General features: G+C 42.5%; 1 protein-coding gene across 15 annotated transcripts in view; it reads left to right on the top strand.

The window, feature by feature from the left end:
• The window catches only part of TJP1 (tight junction protein 1), a 418488-nt gene extending 409251 nt beyond the window's left edge, over positions 1-9237 (top strand). For 12 of the 15 annotated variants that reach the window (XM_083183779.1, XM_083183785.1, XM_083183782.1 and 9 more), the window contains 4 exons: positions 291-759; positions 2114-2331; positions 2590-2733; positions 7606-9237. In XM_083183779.1, coding sequence (XP_083039905.1) covers positions 291-759; positions 2114-2331; positions 2590-2733; positions 7606-7700 — 926 coding nt within the window. In that variant the 3' untranslated portion in view covers positions 7701-9237. The remainder of the gene's footprint in view (positions 1-290; positions 760-2113; positions 2332-2589; positions 2734-7605) is intronic. The other 3 variants (XM_083183792.1, XM_083183780.1, XM_083183784.1) reach the window with 2 other exon arrangements.
• Positions 9238-26399: the final 17162 nt, after the last annotated feature.

Genomic DNA, 26399 nt, shown 5'->3' with positions numbered 1-26399 from the left:
TTAAAATAATCAGACAAATTTAGAAATTAGAGAAGAGCATTCACTGCTTTTAATAAATACAGCTGCCCAATATTTATGTGCAGCATTTTCCTTGAATGCGAAGACCAATCGCTTTTGTACCATTTTAATTGTATTTGCACCGAAATTGTAAGTGAGGTCTAAAATGTAACACCTTGTTAATTTTGCATGTTTGTATAAATAATTTTTATGCCTAAAGTTACATTTGAATATTGTGATTGGTAGATGCCTGGTTGTAGTTTTGCACTAACATGTGCATATTTGTTTTTCAGTCAGTTCAATGTCGTTGGAGCTTACCAATTCCACCATGACTAAACCACAGCCACCACCACCTCAGAACAAGCCAACAGTCTTCAGACCTTCAAACAGAGAGGACACAGTGCAGACAAACTACTTTCCCCAAAAAAGCTTTCCTGACAAAAGTCCTGTTAATGGCACTGAACAGACTGCAAAAACCATCACACCATCATTTAACCGTTTTACTCCCAAACCTTATACCCATTCTGCCCGACCTTTTGAGCGCAAGTTTGAGAGCCCCAAGTTCAATCACAATCTCCTGCCAAACGAAGCACAAGGGAAGCCTGAGCTTCCCGCCAAACCTCAAAATTCTCCTCAACCAATATTAAAATCAACCAATGCGGCCATGTCTCCTGAGATCGATGGTACATCTAAGCAATTGGACAGCAAACCTAAATATCAACATAATAATGTCAATGCAGTGCCTAAAGCTATCCCAGTCAGGTAATGTTACATGCTAAACTGTAGATGGTTTTTCCCATTGTGCCATCTATTAAATGTGAAAAATCTGAGCTCTTAACATTTAATTAATGAATCATTTCTGTTCAGGATATCATTGATAAAACATTCATATATTTGCCCTTTAAAACTTGAAATACATTTCTTTACATAATTTATTGTGTATAGCTGAATGTGGGTTGTGTTTTACTTAAGTGTAGTGTTTGCATATAACCGAAACAAATGCAAAGGGTGCACCTTATACCGCCGCATCCTATACTGCCATTGACCGTTATCGATAGCTGATGACGCAGTTGTGCTATTGCCCCTGCTTGTCTCCTAAAACATCACGCTACTTTGAATGGTGAGCCTGGAATTCAGAGCTTTCTTGGCTCTACTTAATTCTAAAACACAGTGTAGGCAAATGGTAAGCGTTTGTTAATAGAACAATATGCATTTGTCATGCTTCACGGTTTTATTGTGTTTAAATGTTTAAATTTATACTTAAATTTCTTGTTGGTTTAAAAAAAAAATATTTGGGAAAAAGATATGATTAATCCCAGGGAACTTGGCGTTTTTGGCATAATTTTACAAAATTTGTTTTCCTTCCGACCCCCATCCTGTTGATCTGCCTGACTCTACTTCACTGTAAAAGGAAACTTTAGGCCCTGTACACACGATGAGGTATTGGCTAATTGACAATTTTGACTTAGCAATTTTAAGAGAGATTTTGGCTAGGTGCACTGGAGCTTTTGACTAAGCGATTTTGTCTAATGATAGTCTATGATCTAGTCGAAATTGCCTTGCCTGCACAGTCAATCTATGCTAGACAATATTGACTAAGCAGGAGAAAAATAGGGAGATTTTGGCTAACCACCTAGGAGATATTGACTAGTCAAAATCTCCTGCCAAAATCTCACTGTGTGTACACCCAAGTAATGCTAATAACCCAAGTAGATAAGATTAAAGTATCTCATTAACTGATCTCATGTTTATCTTGTTTTTGTTGGAAAATTAGGCCATATTAAAGCAACTTCAATTCTGTGTTCTGCAAGTTGGAGACTTCAGCACCTGTGTGTCATTATGGATTGGACCCTTAGCTGTCTTGGATAGTAGATTCCGGACACTATAATTTTCCCCTCTGTAAAACCCCCATCTCCTCCCGTTTCTATGTTTGCTCGAGGTGGATATTAATAATTAGTGGTTAGTGATGAGGGGCTGGCAGGTAGAATTATTGCTTACCAACCTAAACAGTAGTGTATAAATCCTCTTCTAAGATTGCTCGTAAAGCAATCCTGATCAGCAATTCAACACAATTTTCTTTCTCTTTTTAATTTTCTGCATTTCTTCTATTTTTCAGTCCCTCTGCTCTGGAAGATGATGATGAGGATGATGCTCACACAGTTGTGGCAACTGCTAGAGGCATTTTCAACAGCAATGGTGGTGTGTTAAGTTCCATAGAGACAGGAGTCAGTATTATCATACCTCAAGGAGCCATTCCTGATGGTATTGAGCAGGAAATCTACTTCAAAGTCTGCAGGGACAACAGCATCCTTCCACCTCTGGATAAAGAGAAAGGTCAGGACCATATTTGATTCCTAAAAGCCTATGGGGGACTAGAGCAAATCTTGAGTAGAGAAGTTACTCATTGCAACCAACTTGCTTCTGTCATTTTGCTAGCACAGGCTGTACAATGTCAGCAGATTATTGGTATGGGCAACGTCTTCACTTTTTCTCCCAAGATTTGATCTCCTCCATAGTTAAAATGGCAAGTGCTTAGCGTTGCATCTGCATCATTATGTTATGGTTTTTTGACTATTTGTTCTTTGTTTTCAGGCGAAACACTACTCAGTCCTTTGGTAATGTGCGGACCCCATGGATTAAAATTCCTGAAACCAGTGGAGCTGCGCTTACCACACTGTGCGTCTATGACTCCTGATGGTTGGTCTTTTGCTCTAAAATCATCCGACACCTCGTCGGGTACGCTTTCTTCCATCTGTCCTATGGGTCGTTTGGTCACTATCGCTTACATAGCATGATTCAATTGGTCAACAGAATTCATACATTTGCATTTCCCGTACCCTTTCACTTTCTAGCTTTCACATATGTACGGCTTTTTAAGAATTGCAGTGGATTGACAAGTTAGTACTTAAAAATGTGGATGATTGTGGCAGCTTCAGATGTCTAGCATTCCCTACAATAGTTTCTTAAACAATAATAGCGCTTGGTTGGTTACATTCAGAAATATAATTTTTTTTGTATATATATACTTTATTTAGAAAAAATAACTATGAATGAAACAAACAACCTCTAAGAAAATGTAAGCTAAAGTAGGGTATGATATATGTAAAACAATATATAGTTTTTTCTAAAAGCAACCTATGCCTGTTGTATTGTCTTGGTCTAACAAAGTGTGAAGAGACTTTAGCCACAAAAGCCCAGCATACAAGCAGTTTATTAAATTGGAATCCAGGTAGATAATCTTACTCGATAGTGGTAGGGAGGACTGCGCTGTAGGGTGTTCCAGCTGTGGGGTATAGGAGGTATGCTACAGGATACCTCTTTTTGAACGGATAGTGGGTAGTTTACACCTTGCGGTGTCACCCTGCACTTGGATTCACTACGTCCTTAATAACTGTCGTTATCAATTTTATTTTTTTTGCAATCAAATAAAGATTTATTTGGAGTTTATAAATTAACCTGAAAATGTCATTTATATAAACAATGCATGAGCAATTAAATAAAAAGTTTAAAATACAGGTACTAAAAAATCTGGCAAATACTGTGGTTTGTTAACTGTTAATACTAGTACCGGTATACGCAAACATAAGGGTAGGTATGGGCTAGGGTCACAAACAAAGACTAACACGGTCTCTTAGGTACCGGTATTGGGGCAGAAACCAGCGCTCTGTGGAGAGGGGGTTTCTGTGTGCGAATCAGTGATATATACACGTGGTGCGCTTTCTTTACCTTTTCCAGGCTGAGCGGGTGTCTGCCTGCAGTCTCTTGCTTCAGCTGTCTTTGTGGGGGCAGCGTCTGGCAAGTCCAAATACTCACGTCATCAACTAGTTTCGCCTGTCAAAAGGCTTCTTCATGATAGTCCACGACAGTCTTTGTTTGTGACCCTACCCCATACTTACCCTTATGTTTCTGTATACCGGTACTAGTATTAACTGATAGCAAACCACAGGTTTTTCGCTAGTTTTTTTTTGCTAGATTTTTTCGCCTGATCTTTAGAAACTGTATTTTAAAACGTATTATTTAATTGTTCATTCATTCTTTATATAAATGAAATTTCCAGTGTCATTTCTAAACTCCAAATAAATCTTTATTTGATTACAAAAAATCGATAACGAGAGTTTATATTAAGGACGTAGTGAATCCAAGCGCAGGGTGTAAACTACCCACTAGATAATCTTACTCCACTTCCACCAAAAGTGAGTCCTTTCCTTGCTGGACCAATTTCTTAGTGTAGAAATTGCGCCGACATTGGCAATAGGTTGGTGCCATAGCGATTTAGTGTTAATTCTACATTGATAACCGTTGTACATTTACCAAGTGTCCGCATTCTTTGTATTGCTAGTGGGGGTCAGATTACAGAATTTTTTGTGAAGTAAGGGATTCTATCCCAGGTGATAACCAAAGACACCAGACATCAATGCAGGGATAGGGTGGCAGTGGGGGTCACTGTGGGTCAATAGTACCACATCCACTGATGCAGATGGTGATAAATTGGTCACCATCTGTAATGCAATAATTGATTACAATGCACTGATCTATCAATTATTACATGTGGGGGACAGATGTCGAAGAACAGAAAGCTTTGTTCCTGTGATGCCACTCGGCAGCCAATTCAAGATATTTTTATGTAAGCTATGTAGTTGTAGGGGATCCGAATTGAGCTTTGTGACCATGTCTGCTGAAGCTGTCATTATCACAGGGCTCATTGTGGTATTTATAAAAATAAAAAAAATCTTTATTTTTAAATAAAATCGATCGGATGGCATTTATAATCCAAGTATAGAAAATGTGAATTAAAGGGCTCAGAGCAGTTTTTCACAAAAACGGCACTAAAAGCCCTTTAATGCATTTAGGAGGTACTACAATAATGTGAAACAGGTGTGAAAACCATTTTTTACATAATTTAAGTAAAAAACATTGTTAATGAAGTTATCCCTTATTGTAGTGTAACACAGGAAAGCTTCATCCAACAGTTTTCTAGCTGGAAAAGTGCAGCGTAACCACAGATCATTCGTATAATCATCTGCATGTTACGTATAAATTAAGCGCTTTAAGGTTGGCATTCTTGTTTCTATTACTAGCAAATGACTACGGTATCCTGGTAACACTTTTTTTTTTTTTAATTGCCCCTAATCTCAAAAACATGATAAATCAAAGTATTTATAGGCACAAGTAGTGCTTTCCGTAGCAATTAACCCTACATCTTGAATTAAAGGTTTGAAATAAGGCTTACTGATTTTTAATGAGCCAATATGCTGTAATGTCTGGACTAATTAAATCACTTTGCTCTATTGAAATTCCTTGTTGGCACATTCTGCATAGGGTTTGCCAAGTCCCTTGTTTCTGAATATTTTCAACAAAAGCGATTTTTATTGAAGGCTCATTTGGAGAAGTGTTTTCTTGTTAATGTGCTCTTATAATTTACCCAAAATACATTGTGAGAGCAAGTGGGCCATCAACTCCGTCACAGCTGTAGGCATTCTTTTTTTTTTTTTTTTTTTTAACACATTTGCATATTTTTGAGGATCACTTTGAAATGTTAGTGCGGTTTTGCATTTGTGTATAAAGATAAAAGTTGCATCTAAAATGGATCATCAAGCTCAGCTGTCCTGCTAGAAAAGAGATGTTTCTGTTCTGAGGTGCTTAGGTTGCAGAAATGTTTTTTAGGATTTGCAGTTAAATTGACTTAACAATTTTTGTAGGCGTTGTATTGATCTCCTGTACAGAAGCATGATATTGTTACTATACCTTGTGTGGGGAGAAACCTCACACATAACTCTAATGCAGGATTTGATGCAAATATAGACTGAGTATTGCTACCAGGGAAATTGTTGTGCTCTCTGTGATGGCGACGGCAAATAAGATATATTTGCATTTTATGGAGTGTTTACTGTATGTTAAAAGGATTGCACTTCTCTTTAACATTTCTCCATCCCATGAATTATAGTGAAGACTTGTAATATAACAGATTATATACAAAATCAAAAAAATCTTTATGTATTGAAATTGTTCTGTAGAGAAGGCAAAATTAAATTAAATCACTTTGCAGTTTTTCGATTGCTTTTCAATTCCCTGAAAGCAGGTCACAACAAGATTTAGTGCCTTTAGAACATGGATCTCTACAGAAGAAAATATTTGTCCAAGAAATACTTAGTGATCTGAATTAAAATGAGGATGAGGCCTAAAATAGAACAGTACAGTTATACCCACATATATCTCTTATTAAATCCCACCAAATAGCTCTCTTCAGAGAACCATAGACTTTCTTAGCCACGTTACCACAATAATCCTAAGTATACTATGGGCGGCATCCTGCTTTTAGGGTAATTTACTGCAGATTATTCCCTCTGACAGGTATATTCAGTTAGGCCAAATACTGTACTTATCATAGATTTGTTTTTGTTTGGCCAGGAAAAAACAGGTTTAGGGGGGTATTGTATTTTGCCGGTCAGAAATAGTGACCATTTCCAACATTATTAGTTTGAATGTCATTCGACCTATTCAATGTGTGGTCCGCTCTTCCGACTGTTGGAATATATTCCGACAGTCGGAAAAGTCCCAGCATCGGCAAAAATGATGCCGATATTCAGAGATGGCTGCGGATCGTCAATCCAGATTCACCTCCATAGGGAGGAGAACCTGTTGCAAAAATAGCTGCTGCCCCCTTGATTGGGTAAGGTGATAAAAATTTAAATTGGCAATAAAAAAAAATCTTTCTTTAAAAATTCAATTTTTCGCAAAAGAAAAAAAAGTACACTATTTGCAAACTAAGGTGCAAAATTAAAGAAAAAGCACGAAGAGAGAAGGACAATGTAGGGACAATTCGCAAAGCTGTTTGACATCACTTAGTTCAAAATGGGTAGCTGTAGGAGAACCCATCTATAGTATAAATACTGCCCAGCCACAGTATTGCTATTAGGGAATGCTAAAACTGTGGCACAGGGCAAGCTTAGGATCTGTAGTTTCACAGCATCTGGAGAACCACTGGCTGGACTGGTGACCAAGTATATTAAAGGACTGAAAACAACTTTGATTAGGCAACAGGCGCATTTTAATGGTTGGTCCACACATGCGGTTTCTCCAGATGTGTTTAGAAAGTGACGGTTGTTCAGTGAAAATAGCAAAGCTACTTGTAGGGATCTGAACCCTGCTATGCATGTGTATGAAAAATAGATCACCATATGCTGCTATTTCTAAAATCCTGTAAATACAGAAAAATTGGGATTGCCAAAATAACATTATACTTAAGGTAAATATCTTCAGCGATAATAGAACAGCTGTATGTTGATGAATTCCTATAATGTAATTTACTGTTTTGCAATATAATCTTAAAATTCATGTACTTTTTAAGTGTTTCCTGTGGAGGGCAGTGTTGGGATTTATGCTCAAATCTTACGTTGTAAAAATTTCAATAGAAATAAGTGCAAGACTTATGTGATATTAACGGGAAGACATGATAAAAGAGCCGTACATATGTTGAAACAAAATCCACAAAGCTACTTATGATTTTTTATTATTTAGTTTTATACTCTGGTGTATGGAATATGACTGTGCAAATACAGGTCGGCAAAGAGTTACAAATGTTTGTTTTGTTCCCCCTCATTTCTACAGGTGACCCCAAACATTGGCAGAACAAATCTCTTCCGGGTGACCCTAATTATCTTGTCGGAGCAAATTGTGTCTCTGTATTGATAGATCACTTCTAAGCGTAAAGTGTAAAGACCACAGATAATGTGAAATCTGCTTTGGACCTATTTTCCTATTGAGTATTATTTGATCTCTAAGTAACCATGGGACTCAATAGTGCTTGAAATTTTGCCTGAACTTACGTATTGCGGAGTAGACTTTAAAGCCATGGTCAAACTCATGACCTCAGAACCGGCATGCGAAGGCCCTACCAATGTCATGCCTTCCTTGTCTCTTTTAAAAACAAAACAAAAAAAAAAGCCTTTCACTTGCTTTAGTTTGTCTCCAAAGGACCAACTCTGATAACACTACAGTAATTTTACAGAATGATCATTTTAATGGTTGCCCAATGCCACTGAAGGATACCGCTTGCATTTTTTTGGAATTTGATAACAAAGACTAGCACTTTTTTTTTGTTGTTGATTTTTTCATGGTTGGTAAATGTTGGCACCAGAACAGTGACTTGCGAAGGCAAAGGGGCTGTGCAGTGTTGATCTGCTAAACATTGCTGAATTCGTAATAGAATAAGAAAATCAAAAACCACTAAATAAAATGTGCAGAGATTTGTGACGGGCTTCATTTGGAAACCTGTGCAAATAAAAACGACAGCTTATGTACTCACTCTCCCTTTGTTTCATGGAGTCTGAACACATGTTGCAGACTCCTTTTGCAGCCAAAGGGTTTATGTGGCTGACGGTGGTTCTGGTGCTTCTGTGGATCTGTAAATTAACCATTTACTACACACATTTAACCAGCAGGGATGCCTTACCCTCATGTTATGATAGTCTTTGTTTCCTAGTTCTCAGTACTACGAAGTTCATATGGCTTTTTTGCGCTTATTTAGGGTAATGTATAATGGAGAGAGACTGAAGAAAATATGATTTATTGTGAACTTATTTTTGAGGCAAGCAGGCAGGGGATCGACTTCTCCCGCTGCCTGCCTTGAAGATACTGAAGGAAATTGTATGTTTCTGCTATGCATTTAAAAAAAAAAATATCTCAAAGATGTTACAATGCCTGTATATAAAATGCGTGCATACCACTTTTTTTTGTTTGTTTTTTTGTTTGTAAATGTAACTTTTTTAAGCTTTACTTTTTGTATAAAAAAAGAAAACTGAACGTTTCTTAAGGATACCTTTGTACTCATACCTTTTTTGAGCCTTGAACTTTGTAACATCTGCAGCAATAAAGCGCATTTCTACAGTACTCACCACAAGAACATTTTGAAGCAAAATGCACAAAAATTGCTATCTTTATAAATGCTGAGCATAACTTCTCAGAATTCTCTAGTTTGATTATTACCTTTAAAGTATCCCTGCTGCAATTTGTGATAAGGATGCTGTATAATGTGCCCTAAAATGTATTTTTTTACTAATAGACGATTTATTATGGCACATCCGCACGGTTTCAGTAGAAGATACAGCACTGCATTCTCCTAATCAACTATTAGTCCTTCACGTGTGGCTGATTTTATTTTTTATTTAATTTTTTTTCCTTTGCAGTTATTAAAAACTACACATTTCTAAATATACAAAATAAAACTGGTTTTAAAATAAATTACATCTTAAGGTGTGAATTTGTGTGTTACACTTTTCTGACAATGCACTGAGATGTTGGGGTTCTTCGTACAACTTGGCGTTCTTTTCTTGCAGGAAATGGCGAACTGGAAAGTCTATATAGTAGAATGTGGTGTAATCCGTTCTGAACATTACTTATTCATGATGTAGATGTGGGTGTTTTTTCATAATACCATTATATGATGGGGGAATTCAATAGAAAAGGTATATAAAATGCAAGGCTAGATTCATTTAGTATGGATGGCTAAATAACCGTTGGTAATGTTTCCCAAGGGTGGCTGCTTTGCAGTTTGCAAATAGCATTAGGCTGGGCCACTTAATACATAAGCCTAATTGTAGCTTTTTATGTTTGTAATATGTGCAATGGCTGCCTTTTAGGCCTAACAGGGGAGAGCGGTCAAAAGGGTCACTAGTGCCAGACCAAGGTTTTGAGGGCACTGTTACATGTTACTAAACATGGCTGCTGCACTATAAACTAGATCTCCAGTTGCTTTACGCAACACAGCTCAGGTGCTGAGGTAGGCAAAACAATGTTGCATCCATCTAATTCAAGAGGAGCGGGCATGCAGCTGAAAGCTGCTGGTATCCTGATCCAATGCCACTGTCCACTACCAGGCTGCGTATAAGTGACAGTGGACCAGATGCACCAAGCTTCAAAAAAATGATAGCGGAGTGTGTTAACCAGCCCAATCAGCTCTTAGCTGTCATGTTACAGGCTGGGTTTGAAAAATGACGCTAAGGAGCTGGTTGTTGATCACTCGGCTTTATCACTTTTTGAAGCTTGGTGCATCTGGCCCAGTGTGTGTGTGTGTGTGTGTGTGTGTGTGTGTGTGTGTGTGTGTGTGTTTGTTTATGGTAATCTATAGTGAAATATACTGCACACATTGTAGATGTACATATAAACTATGCTATAGGCAGCTGCTGCTGTGATGCACAGTGCTGATCCTTTGGTGCAGGCAGCCATTGCAAATATTACAGATAATATTTAAGGTACAATTAGGCTCACCATCTTGCAATTTGTGGTATACACTGCCCTTCGGTAGTACCAGCCACCACCTGGGAAAGACAATATGATGGCTTTTTCCCATTTTAGATTTATATGGTCACAGTAATTTTGACAAGGTATTTGGTGATTGATTTTATTTAACCCAAGTTGATGAGATCATACCTATATCAGGAAATGTATAAGTTGACTAAGCAGAGGGAGAAGAAATGTGATGTACAGGATGTGTCCTTGACTGGAATGATTTTTCATGCTGGAAAGGATATATGCAACCCTGAAAAAAGGAGACTGGTCAGAATGATAGAAACTGACAAGAATCTAAACTGTAAGCCTTACCACCATGCATTATAACAGTGCTATGCAGCAGCATCCCCGAATGTACCAAATGTTGAGCCTTGACATGGATGGGTTACAGCAGCAGAAGTCCACAGTAAGTACTAACTAAGAACAGGAATCAGGCTACAGTTGGCATTGGTTTACCAAAGCTAGACAGGTGCAAGAGTTTACTAACAAATCTGCATTACCGCTTCATTATGTAGAATGCATTTTATGTAAACAAAGATTCCTAGTGGTTATTGTGTAGGGCACTTTGTCAAATATACAATTGCAGACTATGTGCGTCTATTTATGCTCGCAGTTGACCCTATTCCTACTGGTAAGTTCAGCATGGTTGCCATTGGGTGACCGGTTTTGTTTTTTATTGCATTATTTTTCTCTACCGTCCAATGGGATACTGGGTTATACTATGGGGATAGAGATCCTCCGCAGGAGAGACAGGCACATTAAATCTTTCAGTGTGGGTGCACTGGCTCCTCCCCTTTATCTCCCTCCACTAGTCAGTTTAGAAAAATGTGCCTCAGGAGAGGCAGTGCTTTCTGGATGCTCCAGACTTTTTCTTCAAATTTTGTTTAGTTTATTATTTTGGGGTGCTGCTTTGACCAGGCAGCTGTCCTACTTCGAGGGTGTCAGGGGTAGGGTCAGTCCCCGACCTCTTAAGGTGCAGAGCTGACCCTGCTGCAGGATAATCTGTCCTGAGTGGGGCCTGTCACCGCACAGCATTGCGCTGTAGCGAGCAGGCCCCCCAGCTGCCGCACACCCCTGACTGGTCCGAAGACGTCTGTGGTGAGTACAGGTTGGGGGTCCCACAAGGGGACACCCCAAACCGTTCCATGCGGCAAGATGGCGGCGGCCCTCTTGCAGCGACCGCGCGACCTCCCCTAGTCACACTGGCATAGGGTGATGCCGCTGGACCACCAGGGATGCCCAGGGCGTTTTTTAAGCATTTTTATGTGAAAAGCACTTCTTATGCCAGTTTAAATATACTGGAAGCGCCAGCTCCGTGTAAAGGGGGCGGGGCTTCACTCAGAGCAGGACCAGGCTCTGCTGGGCGCGCCCTGTCTCTGCTTCCTGCTTCTTCACGCATCCAGAGGTCGCCATTACAGCTCCTCAGCGGCGTGGTGGATTTGATCCTTTGCGGCAGAGACAGCAAGTTATAACCGCAGCAGCGTTGCTTAGCTGTGTTATTTACACTGTGTATGACCTATCACTGTGTGTTTTGTGCGTTACCAGCTCACTCAAATCCGTGAGTTAAGGTTTAGGGTGTACTGGTCTCCTCATATTGCTCTGAGTCTATCCCACTGGCTAGTTAACCACTTGTACACACACCATAGTCTCTAATGCAGAGGTGTATTACACTTATACTGTGTAGAGTTACAGTACATCAGGTGTGGGTGTTGTGTGTGCGCTGCTGGGGGTGTCCTGTTGCTTCATCATGGTGAAAAAGTTAACATGCATGGTGTGCAGCACAAAGTTTATTCCAGCTTCACAGTCACAGTTTACCTGTGAGCCGTGTATGCTGCCACAGCCCAGTGGTGTAACCACTCAGGTCAGTGGGGTGCCCCCACAACTTGTGGATGGGTCACAGGCTGATAGTCAAGAGCCTGCCTGGGCCAGCAGCATAAAAACGCTGATGGACTCTGTTGCTTCCCAGCTCTCTGCAAATACACAGCAGATGCAGAGGGTGCAAAGGGAATTAGCCATGTTGTCTGCCAGGGTTGATATTCTCACCCCTCCCCCTGCTCAGCCTCCAAAGTGGCCTGCTACTGCAATGGCCCCTGACTCTGATGATGATGATGACATCCTTGAAGTGGGAGATGGGGCAAATGAACAGGATACTTTTCAGGAGCAGTCTTTAGTTCATGGTTCTGAGGCTTTAATTAAGGCCATTAGGGAAGTGTTAGAGCTTCCTATGGAGGAACCCTCTGAGGGAGATTCCTTTTTCATGACCCAGAGAAAACAGCCGGTGTATTTCCCAGAACAGGCTGAATTAGAAAGTGCTTTTAAAGGTGCTTGGCAGAACCCTGAAAAGAGGTTCTAGCTTTCAAAGAGGTTCACTAATGCGTATCCCTTTGATCCTGTTGGTAGGAAGAAGTGGGAGGAACCGCCAGCGGTGGATTCCTCGGTTTCCCGCCTTTTAAAGAAGGTGCAGTTACCAGTTCCTGGGGTGTCTACCCTCAAGGATGGTGCAGATAGGAGACTTGAAGCAACACTTAAGTCTATGTTCACGGCCAGTTGGGGCTTCACAACGCCCGGTATTGGCCAGTTGCTGGATGGCTAAGGTCATTTATACTTGGTCCACGCAGATCCAAGAGGGTTTGTTGGGGGACATGTCCGTGGCTCAGATAGGTGAAAACCTGCGTCACATTCAGGACACGACACGGGTGCTTTGTGAGGCACAGAAGGAATTGGGCGCTATAAACGTGCGGAATTCTGCAATGGCCGTGTCGGCTAGGCGGGCTCTGTGGTTGCGCCAGTGGGTGGCTGATGTGGATTCCAAGAAGAGTGTGGAAAGCATACCTTTCACAGGGGAGAGGCTCTTTGGTAGTGAGCTGGACGACTAGATTTCTAAGGCTACTGCAGGGAAATCCACGTTCCTCCCGTCAGCACCCACTCCGGCAAACCGCCCTTTCACTGGTCCCTCCCAGCAGTCCTTTCGTGGGTCCAAGTTCCGCCCTAAGTCCAGAGGCGCCTCTAATGCTAGCAGAGGCACTAGAGCAGGCATGTCCAACGTTGGCCCTCCAGATGTTGTGAAACTACACATCCCAGCATGCTTTGCCACAGTTTTGCTATTAGAGAATGCTAAAACTATGGCAAAGCATGTTTGGGGATGTGTAGTTTCACAACATCTGGAGGGCCAACGTTGGACATGCCTGCACTAGAGGGAAATTGGGGAAGCCAAACCCCTCAGGTCATCAGGACCGTTCCACCGCCCCTGCCGCTTCCAAGCCGGCAGCGTGACGGGGTGCGCCCACCACGAGACTGGCTCGAGGTGGAGGCCCGGCTGTTACACTTCAGCAAGTGTGCGACGCCTCGTGCCTAGATTCCTGGGCCAGGAGTCTTATTTCGGGCTGGAGTTTGCCAGGCCCCCTCCTCGACGCTACTTCAAGTCGGCCCTCCCAGCCTCAGTGGAGGATCAGTTGCTCCTTCAGGGAGCAATTCACAAGCTCCTCCTGTCCAAAGTAATCCTACCTGTACCAATACAGGAGCAAGGCCAGGGTTACTATTCAAACCTGTTCCTTGTCCCCAAACCGGACGGTTCAGTAAGGCCCATTTTGAATCTAAAGTCTCTGAACCCCTTTCTGCAGGTGTTCAAATTCAAAATGGAGTCGCTCAGGTCGGTGATTGCCTCCCTGGAAAAAAGGGGAATTTCTGGCCTATTTACACGTCCCAATTTGGCCTCCCCATCAAGTCTTTCTAAGATTTGCGGTGGGAAACAGCCATTACCAGTTTCAGGCGCTACCCTTCGGGCTGTCAACTGCCCCTCGCGTCTTTACCAAGCTCATGGCAGAAATGATGGTCCTTCTCAGGCTCCAGCGGGTGAATGTCATACCCTACCTGGACGATCTGCTGATCAAGGCAGGATCGGAGGAGGCCCTAAGAAGTGCGTTAAACCTGACTATGCAGGTGTTGAGAGACCACGGGTGGATTTTAAACATACCAAAATCCTCGTTGCTCCCGAGCCGGAGAATGGTGTTGCTGGGTATGACTCTGGACACGATGGAGCAGAAGGTGTTCCTGCCGGCTGAAAAGGCTTCAGCTTTACAGGAATTGGTAAGAGAGGTCCTATCAAACCCTTGGGTCTCGGTGCACCTCTGCCTGAGGCTCTTGGGCAAGATGGTTGTTTCATTCGAAGCCATCCAGTATGCCAGGTTCCACTCCAGGACTTTTCAGCTGGATATCCTCACGAAATGGTCAGGATCCTCCCGGCAAATGCGCAGGAGGATTTGCCTGTCTGCGCAGACCAAACTCTCCCTGCAGTGGTGGCTAGATTCGCCAAATCTATTGGCGGGTCGCTGCTTCCAGATACAGGACTGGCTTATGATTACCACAGATGCCAGTCTCAGAGGCTGGGGAGCCGTGATACAGGGAGTCCGCCTGCAAGGCCGTTGGTCTCCGATGGAATCCATGCTGCATATAAACAACCTCGAACTGAGGGCTGTTCACTATGCCCTATTACAGGCAGAGCCTATGCTGCAGGGCAGGGTGGTACAAGTCCAGTCGGACAATGCAACTACGGTTGCCTACATCAACCGCCAAGGAGGGACAAGGAGCATGCCCTATATGAGGGAAACCACCAGGATATTCTCCTGGGCGGAACGCCATGTAAAAGCCCTGTCGGCCATCTTTATACCAGGAGTCGACAACTGGGAGGCGGATTTCCTCAGTCGTCACGATCTCCACCCGGGGAGTGGGGACTTCACCCTCAGGTGTTCCAGGACATCCAGGACCTGGTAGATCTTTGGGGGCTCCCTCAGATCGACCTTATGGCCTCACGGTTGAACCACAAGCTGGACAGGTACTGTGCCCGGACCATGGATCCAGAGGCAACAGCAGTAGATGCCCTGACTTGGGCGTGGGATTTTCAACTGGTGCACCTGTTCCCACCGCTCCCGTTGCTGGCGCGGGTGCTAAAGAGGATTCGACACCAGAGAGTAGAAGCCATTCTAGTGGCTCCAGACTGGCCTCGAAGGGCCTGGTACGGGGACATTCAGGCCATGCAGGTAGAAGACCCGTGGCGTCTTCCTCTAAGAAAAGATCTCCTACAGGGACCGTTTGTCTTTCAGGACTTACCGCGGCTGCGTTTAACGGCCTGGAGGTTGAGCGGCAGATATTAGGCCTCAAGGGACTACATCCCTCTGTAATTACAACCATGACGCGTGCCAGGAAACCAGTCACGGCTTCTCACTACCATGTGATATGGAAGAAGTACATAGCCTTGTGTGAGAAAAAGGCTTTGCCACCAGCAGTATTTCGTCTTAACAATCTGTTAAGATTCCTTCAAGCCGGTTTGGACTTGGGCCTCCGGTTGGGGTCCTTGAAGGTACAGATCTCGGCTCTGTCAGTATTTTTTCAGAAGAAACTGGCTCTGTTGCCAGAGGTCCACACCTTCCTGCAAGGGGTGCTGAGGATTCAGCCTCCCTTTGTACCACCCACCGCGCCTTGGGACTTGGATGTGGTCCTCACCTTCCTTAAGTCCTCTTGGTTCGTTCCTTTGGAACAATCGGAGTTGAAACATCTTACTTGGAAGACTGTTGTCCTGCTGGCCTTAGCCTCAGCCAGGCGGGTGTCTGAGCTTGTGGCATTGTCTTGTAAAAGCCCTTACCTGGTATTCCATGAGGATCGGGCAGAGCTCAGGACCAGGCTGCAGTTTCTGCCAAAGGTTGTGTCCGCATTCCACCTGAACCAACCTATTGTGGTTCCTTCCAGCGCGGTACATCCTGATATCCATCTCTCTTTGGATGTGGTACATACCCTCAAGGTGTATGTTAAACGTACGGCTAGAAACCGGAAGTCGGATAGTTTGTTTGTATTGTATGATGCGCAAAGGAAGGGCTCTCCTGCATCTACAAGGACCATAGCCCGGTGGATTCGATGCACGATACAACAGTCCTATGCATCGGCTGGGTTGTCCCTTCCTCCAGCGTTGAAGGCCCATTCCACCAGATCTGTTGGGACTTCTTGGGCGGCTGCCCGAGGGGTTTCGGCTCTGCAGCTGTGCAGGGCCGCAACTTGGTCAGGGAGTAACACATTTGTCAAGTTTTACAGATTTGACACTCTGGCCAGGGAGGATTCCCAGTTCGGGCAAGCGGTTCTACAGCAGACTCCGCACGTTCCCACCCGTTCTGGTAGCTTTGGGACCTCCCCATAGTATAACCCAGTATCCCATTGGACGGTAGAGAAAATAGGATTTGGGTACCTACCGGTAAATCCTTTTCTCGTAGTCCATATGGGATACTGGGAGCCCGCCTCTGTGCGGCTTTCTGCTGTAACGTCACTATTACTAACACGGTTAGGGCTTGTTGTCATATATTGACCTTCTTCAAGGATTATGGTGAACTCAGAAGTTATGATTCACCTCTTTTGTTATTTTATGTTTATTATTTTGGTTGGGTGTGCTGTGAGAATCTCACCACGTTATTGTTCACATAACTCCTCACATAGCTCTCCTTCGGCACAGTTTTTAATTAACTGACTAGTGGAGGGAGATAGAGGGGAGGAGCCAGTGCACCCACACTGAAAGCTTTAATGTGCCTGTCTCTCCTGCGGAGGATCTCTATCCCCTTAGTATAACCCAGTATCCCATATGGACTACGAGAAAAGGATTTACCGGTAGGTACCCAAAATCCTATTTTCTATATCCTGTGGTTTTTTTTTATCTCCCTTGTATGATGTACAGTACAATATGATCTCTGCTATAATACTACATTTTCTACATGTAACTTCTCTTTATATGTTCACATTGGGAAAGTAAGGACTAGCTTGTAAAGGATGCTAGGTTAATGACCCTGTTAGTCATATTTTCTATTATCCTTTATTTTGGGGTGGAGATATAAGGGTAGGGTGATTGCTCTTAAGCTTAATTTTGTAGGCTCTCCAATACTGTTTTTTTTTAGTTTTGTGTTTAATACTATATATACATGATAAATTATATTCTAGCCAGAAGGTTTTCTATATTTGTTTCTTGTAGGAGAGCTGGGGTTCACCCAGCTTAAGTCATTGGTTCTTTGCCCCTTTTCCTTGTAGGGGGTGGGTGTAATTAGATAGCTTAGCTAGTGGGGTAGGAGTGAAACATTACATGCATCCAGGTATGCCTGAGTGGGGATAGGTCATACAGGGTGGGTGGTAACGGGTTTATTTATTTTATTTTTTTGTAGCTGGGCATATATATTTGGTCTGTTTGTTGCACTGTTTGCTATATAACTTTTCATATTCTAAATTATATGAGTGGTTATTTACCGTTTTCTATGTCTACTACCTTAGTATATACTAATATACATAATGCCTGATATGTGGTTATAGCCGAATGGCTTTGTGTCCCAGCTGCTACTATTCAATGTTTGTTTTGCTTCTCCGTTTCTCTTTTTCAATATGCAAAAATCAATAAAAAATAATATATATTGAAGTGTGGCAGGATCCTCTGCATCTATTCTCCTCAGACCCAAGAAAATTGCCTGGAGGAGTTTGTTCTCTGGGTTTGGTCACCTAATGGGGACTAGGTTATTATTGACTCTAAAATTAGAGGGCAGGCAGACAGGAGGAACCCACTGTCTGCCTGTGCTGTAGGAAACCCTGGAGGGCGTCCGTTCGCCACCGTATATCCACTGCCCTTGTTATGGGTCCGTGTAGAGAGCCACATGGTGCCAGCTTCAGGTAAGGGTGCTTTGGCACTGTGTGGTTTCCTTCCAGATTTGTGCACTGGCAGGAACAGGAGGTTCTGATGCCATTAGATTGCGGTGCTCTACACATGTGGGTGGCACATAATCTGCAAGAGGTGGGGCGCAGCACACAGCTTCCTTTCTCTGCAGAGCTGCCATCCTGAGCACACCAGACGCCATTAGCCACATGGCATCCTGCTCGCAGCGTTCATCCTGCTGACCTGCTCTATCCAGGTGCTTCCCCCACACCTCATCTCTCATAAAGGGACAGTGAGTTATTTACATTGTGGTTTGGGTATTGTCTCCTCTCCCTCTATTACTCTTGCCTCTCTAGGTATATATATTTCTCATGCATGTTATACAGACATGCAGCACTCCATCCATAAATGTAATCCATGCATATTGAATATAAAATGTAATGTTTCAATACAGCCTGATGACAATACTCTCTGTATTGAAATTTTGCACTTTATAGTGAAGATGCATTGATTTACATCCAAATCTAATGCCTAGTATACACAAGTATACCTGGCCATAAAAGCTGATTCTGATTTATGGATGGAGTGCTGCACGTCTGTAAAACCTGTGGTTACTGCTCAGTGGGCAGGCACCCGCCGGCTATTGGACTTTAGCCAGTGGCATGATGGCCTCCCGGGCCACCTGGGAAATACTAGGTTGTCAGAGCCTATCTGCTGAATTTCTAGGACTGGTGGTTGCGATATTGCAGGGACAATTGGGTTAATCTTTCATATTCCCCAATCAAATTTTTTTTTTTTTTTCTTCACGACTGGCCTTCCAGTCTTAGCGACAAAAACTGATAAAACAAGTTCCACCTGGCCAATGTGGGAAAGGATATTGCTCCTTTCTTTTTGTGGTACTGAAGCTGGGCTGGTTTTTACCAAGATGGTGTCAGAACTCAGACTTCAAGGGATTACTATAATCCCATACCTGGATGATCTACTCAAAGCCTCTTCCCAGGAGAAGCTATTGCAGGATGCTCGTGCAACATATCACTTTCTACTCCAGCATGGTTCTACACAGCTGCTTCCGTTCCAGTGACTAATGATGATGGGGTTGATCCTAGATATGGTGACACAGAGGGTTTTCCTGCCTTTGGACAAAATCCACTCACAACAAACTCTGGCATGTCTGGTTTTGAAGCCCAGCAGTGTGGCTATACCTCTGCATTTGTCTATTGGGAAAGATGGTTGCCTCATTTGAGGCTCTTTCTTACGGTTGATTCCATTCTCAACCATTTCAGCTAGACCAGCTAGTGAACAGGGTGGTGTCCGAACCGGTCATAGACAGTCACAAGGAAGACATGGTTGAAAAACAATAAGTCGACTTAGGCAAAAGTTTGACATACATTTTTTTTTACACAATTTTCAGCCGACGTGGTATATCATGTCCTACTAGCGCGTGGCGGGAGAATAAAATAGTGTGCAGAGCGCAGCGAGACACCGAAGATTGGCGAGCGCACACAGTACACTTAGACAGAGTCTATGTCGACATAGACACCCTAAAAACATTAAAACTCATGTTGACCTTTTGACTGTCAACTTTAAGACCCTGTCGACCTTGTGACTGTCGACCATTGGTGGTCGACTATATTACTGTTTATGATTTATACCATAGCTGAACAGGGTCATACCTACAGATGTACAGTTTGGTGAAATTAGCACTGAAGACACACGTCTCCATTGGTGGGTGCACACCACACTCTTGTTGGAAGGTCGCAGGATTATGGGATTGGACCGTCTTGATGACAAATTCCAGCCTCTGGTTGGAGGCAGTAGTTCATTTCAGAGACGTTGGTCACACCAGGAAGCCAGACTGCCAGTCCACATACTGGAGCTTCCTGCTATTTGTTTGGCTCTGTCGGGTGGCACATCTCTAGAGGGGGAGAGCAGTCTGAATTCAGTCAATGCCACAGTGGTGGCATATCAACAGCCAGTGGGGGGCACTCGCAGCCAGGCAGCAATGCGAGGGGTCCGTCCAATCTTAATCTGGGCAGATATGTGGTAGGCTTATTGGCTAGCTTCATACCTGGGCTGGATAACTTGAGGCGGACCAGCCATCAGGATCTCCACCTGGGAGAATGGTTACTCGCCCTTTGTTATTTTTTCAACTGACTCGGTAATGGGGCGTTCCCCGGCAGTAATGGAGTCCAGGCAGAACCACCACTGTTCGTGCGGTGTCAGTGGATGCTTTATCCATTCCTTGGAATTGCAGCCTAATCTACATATTTCCACTGATTCCACAGCTACTCAAATGCATCGTCAGCTTCTGTAATTCTGATGGCTCCAGACTGGCCATGCCAGGAGTTGTACACAGATCTATGCCTCCTGCTAGCAGATGAGCTGTGATGCCTCCCTCTATGAGAGGACCTGCTGCAATAAGGACCATTCATTTTCCCTGATTTACCACGTCTTCATTTAACAGTGTGGTTATTGAGTCCATGCAGGTGAGGTATTGTAACCTTTTCTTGCTTGCAACATGCCCCATGACCATAGGATCTGGAGTTCAAATGTCTTATGGTGTGAATAGCGTAACCGGCCCAGAGCTTTTTTTAGCTTCTCATTTACTACATTTCTACAAGCCAACTTGTCAGCAGGACTTTGCTTGGGGCTGTTAAAGGTCCAGGTTTTGCCTCTTTACATTTTTTACCGCAAACCTGCTCCTATACCAGAGGTTCGGACACTTCTTAAAGGTGTTCCCCGCATTTAACCACAGTTTGTGGCTATGGTCTCAACCTTTCTCAAATCTGAAACATTTGAGGCACTGGAGTCAGTGGCCTTACGATTGTTAACCTGGAAAACTATTATCTTACTGGCATTGGCTTTAGCCAGGAGAGACTATGACCTCAATGCTCTTTCATGTCATTCCCACTACCTGGTGTTTCACGCATATAGGGCCTGATTCTGGTTCACTTGCAAAAGAAAATTCTCTCTAACAGACAAAACCATGTGCACTGCGGGTGGGACAGATGTAACCGTTGTGTTTGAATAGGTCCTCCTATATAGTGAGTACGCATCCATTTGGATTAATCACCGATCACCTTAGGGCAGGCACGTCCAAACTATGGCCCTCCAGCTGTTGTGAAACTACAAGTCCCCTCGTGCCTTGTCACAGTTTTGCTATTAGGAGATGCTAAAACTATTGCAAGGCATGCTGGGAAGTGTTTCACAACAGCTGGAGGGCCACAGTTTGGACGTGCCTGCCCTAAGGTGATCAGTGATTAATCCAAATGGATGCGTACCGTACTCACTATGTAGGAGGACCTATTGCTATTGAAACACATAATGGTTTCTTTAGAGACCCATCATTACCCGTGGGGGTAGCTTTGGGACATCCCCAGAGTAAGATAACCGCAGTGTCCCCTAATGAATGAAAGAAAACTAGGAAATTGGTACTCACCGATAATTCCGTTTCTCCGATTCCACGGGGGTCACTGCACACCCTCAAGTGTTGCTCTTCTAGTCTGATCTGGATGTTGGGATGTTTGAAATGTTGTGGATTTATGTTATTCTGTCTAGTCTACTTATGAGATTCTCTTTCTCCTTTAAGGCACAGTTTTCTAAGACTGAGGTCTGAGGGGAGGATAGAAGGGGTGGAGCCTGGCACACTTTAACATTTTTAAAATGCCAACTCCTATTACCACTTTATCCCGAATGTAAGATAACTTCAGTGTGCACTATGGAATCGGAGAAATGAAATCATTGGTTAGTACCAAATTCCTGTTATATAAGCACACACTATACAGAAAATGCCTGCTCAGTTTTTGTGTTGACTATAAACAGGAAGGGTCTGTAGAGAATATTCACTGGGCTAGTAGAAAGCAACCGCTGCTGCTTTTCTGTATTACTATCCGTTAAATTCATAAAAGTTTATTTTCTGAATGTTTTCACCACTTTCCCCTGTTTTGGTTATGTTCTTGTGATCACACTGCAGTGTTTATAGGAGCATGAAAGAATGACTGCTTATGCAATGCATGCATAGACTGAAACTGTAAAAAAATATTGGGGGGTTCTCTTAACCATGTAATCAATAGTAGACCTGGACTGAAATAGATTAGTTGGTCTACTAGAAACTATCGTGTAATCCTTCCTTTTAAGGGAGAATCCAGTTAGCTCTGACTTTTCGACCAATAACAGCCTGCTATTGTAATATCATTATCATGATATCCAATCAGATGCCAATGTAACTGGCTGAAAATGGAACTGTGATTGCATGAAAGGTTTTATTAGGAATAAGTTCCTGATCTCATTATCGGTGGTACAATGTATGCTTTTAAGGGGTTATGCTTTGCATGCTTGAGGCACACAAGGCACATTACCAAATATGTGCAGGTATCTGGGATAATAGGATAGCCCCTGGCTTACATAACAGCTAATAGAACATTGTGGCTGAAAACAATTTACCAAAGTCCCTTGTATTATCAAACTTCTGCTACTTTTCTGTCGGGCCTTACCATAAAATCTCCAAATGCCTTTACCGCCTAATTATATGGGTTTAATGTTAGGCTAATCAGTATATTATACAGACTGAGTCTGCCATATCTGAGAATCTGATACTTGAACTACAGTATTCTAAAATTCTCAATTTTATGTGCACAGCTGAAATAGCTTACATTGAACCATCAGAGCAATAGGTGTGTCAGTCACAAAATTATTGAAAATATTAAATAAATGCATTTAGCTTTTCGGGCTTGGATCGCATCCCCAAGATATCTCCTTAAGGTACGCAAATATTCCAAAATATGAAATCCTATTCTGGTTCTGAGTATTTCATATAAGGTAGATTCAGATTCAACCTGTACTTTTATTTACATGTTTCTGAAAGTATACTCTACGTTTCATATTTATTAAGTTATAATGGTTAACATTACTGCCTCACAACACTGAATGCTAAGGCTTGAGGCCATCCAAAGCCGTGTACACACTAGATATCATACGAAGGATACGAGGTTGCTCGCGTTTTACCCGGGAAGAGCGTGACCATTGATATTTTGGGCACACACTAAGCAATTTTACAAGCTATATAAGCGAGCCATTTGATGCTACCAAATTGTTGGAATTTTTCTTATGTAAATACGTGAAGACCTTGTTGTTTGGTAGTGTACACACTGCACAATTTGCTCATAATCGGTGACCTTACTGAAACAGAGTTTCGTGTACAGAATGTCTCTAGCAACCTGCAGGAGCGTGCATCGCTAGGGATATCGTAAGCGCACACACCGAGTGTTATGTGTTGTAACAAATGGTCATTATTAGACCCAGGATACTTAGGTTCTAATGTGTTATCCTTTCCCATTCCACTTCATTTTTTTTTTTAATACAGTATTTATTAAAATGTTTCCTGTTCATTACATTCAATATCATATAAAAAGTAAAACACCGTTAACATTACATACACATTGTTCTTGATCATTAATAATTTTTCACAAATCATTTCACACTCTGTTAACATCGTATTACATTATATTGCCCGACTAGAATATACATTTATTTTCTCCCCTACCCCACCACCGCCCTCCCCCCCCCCCTCCCCCCCCCCAAGTGGAATCCTTATACCTCCTTTTAATCTACTTTCTTCTAAACTTTTCTGTTTCATGCCAACCTACAAGAGTTTTAATTACACCTCTACTATCCTCCATCCTTCTGATTATCTGTTTCTCACTGTGCTTTGTGCTTTATGTAGTCTTTTCACCCTTATAGTATTTAGAGATCAACCATCTATCCCACACTTGGTGAAATTTATTTAAAACCTTACGTTTTGTATACGTATATCTTTTGGCAGTTCAACTAGATAATTAGACCGGTAAACCAACATATCGTCGTTATATAGTGATATCGGTTGTTTATTTTGTTTATTTATTCCTCCTCCGTTTAGGCCCTTCAGCTCTGGAGTCTGTCTAAAAGTACACGCAAGAGTACGCCAGGTCGAACAGCACCGGGGACAGTGGGCACCCTTGCCTAGTCCCCCTTGTCAAATGGTTCATGACAAATCCATTGATCTGTACCCTTGCTCTGGGTGACAGATATAACAATTTTATCCATTCAATGAATTTTGTTCCAAACCTAAATTTTTTTAAAACCTCCCAAAGGTACTCCCATTCTATACTGTCATATGCCTTAGCAGTGTCCAATGATAGAGTAGCCGAAAAGTCTCCCTGTTGCTGTTTAACCTGGTTATTTACATGGAATCTCCTGATATTCAATGCCGTATTCTTATTTTTACGAAATCCCGTTTGATCCATATGAACAATACTTTGGGACACCCCCTCCAACCTAGTGGCCAGTATCCTAGCTAATATTTTTATATCCGTGTTCATTAATGAAATTGGCCTAAACGATTCAGGTACACTCTTTCCCCTCCTTTGGGATTACCACTATTCTGGCCTCATTCATTGAATCCGGGAGTCTACCTTCCTGCATACTCTTATTGAATGTTTCCACCAATTTTGGAGAAATCATATCGCTGCACTTTTTATATCGTTCTAATGGTAACCCATCCCCCCCCTGGTGCTTTTCCAGTCGGGGATGAATTTATAGCTTGTTTTACCTCTTCCAATTTTATAGGGTGCTCCAGACTCTCTCGATGTTCCCTAATTATTGTGGGCGGTTCTACTTCCCTCAAGTAGTTGTTTATTACTATCGAATCACACTCTACTGTGGAGGAGTATAATTTCTTAAAGTATTGTGCAAAGACTTGCGCTATTTCTGGCGTTGTCCCAACCACTTTCCCCTGGCCATCCTCTATTTGTGTTATATTATGTGATGGTCTATCACCTCTGGCTGGGTTTGCCATAAAACTACCTGGTCTATCATAGATTATATATTTGTTGTGAGACAAAAACTCCTTGTCTTATGGCACGCTTCTGCAGTTCTTCCAGCAATATTGCATTGATTTTTAACCAATCTTCCTTTGCTTTCTTAGTTTTTTCTTGCCATTATTTAATTTCCAACTCTTTTGTTTTCTCTTTATAATTCCACATTTCTTATTCTAGCAAGTATTTTAACCTGTGCAATTCTTTTAATGAAGCCCCTGATAGTGGCTTTCCACGCATCCCACACTATATCCTGTGAGGCTGACCCCACGTTTTTACTAAAATATATTTCCCATTCTTTTCTCTCGTCTAAGCCATCTCCCATCTGTTCTAGCCATGACTGGTGGCATTTCCACATCCTACATCCCTTCTCTTGGTTTTGTCGAATGTGTACCAATATAGGTGCATGGTCGGATATTCCTCGGGGGAGGTAATCCACCCCCTCCACCTGGAGTGCTAACTTATCGTCCATTAGGGCCATGTCAATGCGTGAGAGGGATTGATGGGAATGTGAGTAACATGAGTAGGTTTGTGTCCTGGGGTGCTCTTCCCTCCACCAGTCCTTCCTTCCTATATCGTACACAATCTTATCAAATCCTTTAGTTCCCATTTTTCTTATGTTGTCTCTTCTAGTCCATCTATCTATACTGGGATCAAGGACATTGTTAAAGTCTTGCACATATAGTTTTGCCGCCCCATTGGACCTAGCTACGAATTATACCGCTCTTTGTAGTACCTCATACTGGAATGGTGGTGGGATATACAATGCCAGGAGACAAACCTGAATACTATATAGTTGACATTGCAAAAAAATCTACCGATTTGATCAATTTCTTGTTTTATGGAAACAAACTAAAGGCTCTTGTGGACTAATATTGATACTCCTCTAGACAAATTTGTGAAGCAAGAGTGAAACCTCTTCCCTACCCAAGCTCTTTTTAGGGCCAATGTCCTCTCTCCCACCAAATGGGTTTCACCCAAACATACCACTTGTGCCCCATAATGTTTAATCTGCTTCATCACTGTAGCCCTCTTAACCTTCTCATTTAATCCTCGTGTATTCCAATATAATATTTTTACCATGTGTATATAAATTTATGGTAATGATGTAATATCTGGGCTCCCGTTTTTCTTATGAGACCGCGTCCCCTCGCGGGGCTAGCTGTGCTCGCCACGCTTCGGGCACGGTGGCACGCTTCGCTCGCCACACTATATTAAATCAACTCCATGCGTAGTTGGATAGTGGGGCTATGAAAAAATGGGGTGCATCTAACATGGGATCCCAGATAATACATAAGTACCAAATTTATCTATATTCCCCAGTACCATCTGTTCCTGCATCCTAAGGACATTCCCCTGTTGGCATATTTTGTTTAATAACCATATTATAATAGACAGTTCCCACTTTCCCCTCCCCCTCCCTGTACACCACCCCCAGAGTAGTATACCTTGATCCCATGTTTCCACCACCCCCCCCCCCTTACTACCTACCCACCCTATCATCCTACTCCACCACTCTAGTCCCTTTCTTTTTGGGGGCAAAAAGAAAATGTATTGATCACACTCGCACGTGATCTCCCCGACCTAATTATGCA

This window comes from Crinia signifera, chromosome 4, assembly GCF_055691185.1.
Source record: "Crinia signifera chromosome 4, ASM5569118v1, whole genome shotgun sequence".
In the NCBI taxonomy this organism is placed as follows: domain Eukaryota; kingdom Metazoa; phylum Chordata; class Amphibia; order Anura; family Myobatrachidae; genus Crinia; species Crinia signifera.
The sequence above is the reverse complement of the archived record's forward strand: the minus strand, read 5'-3'. Positions and strand labels throughout refer to the sequence as shown.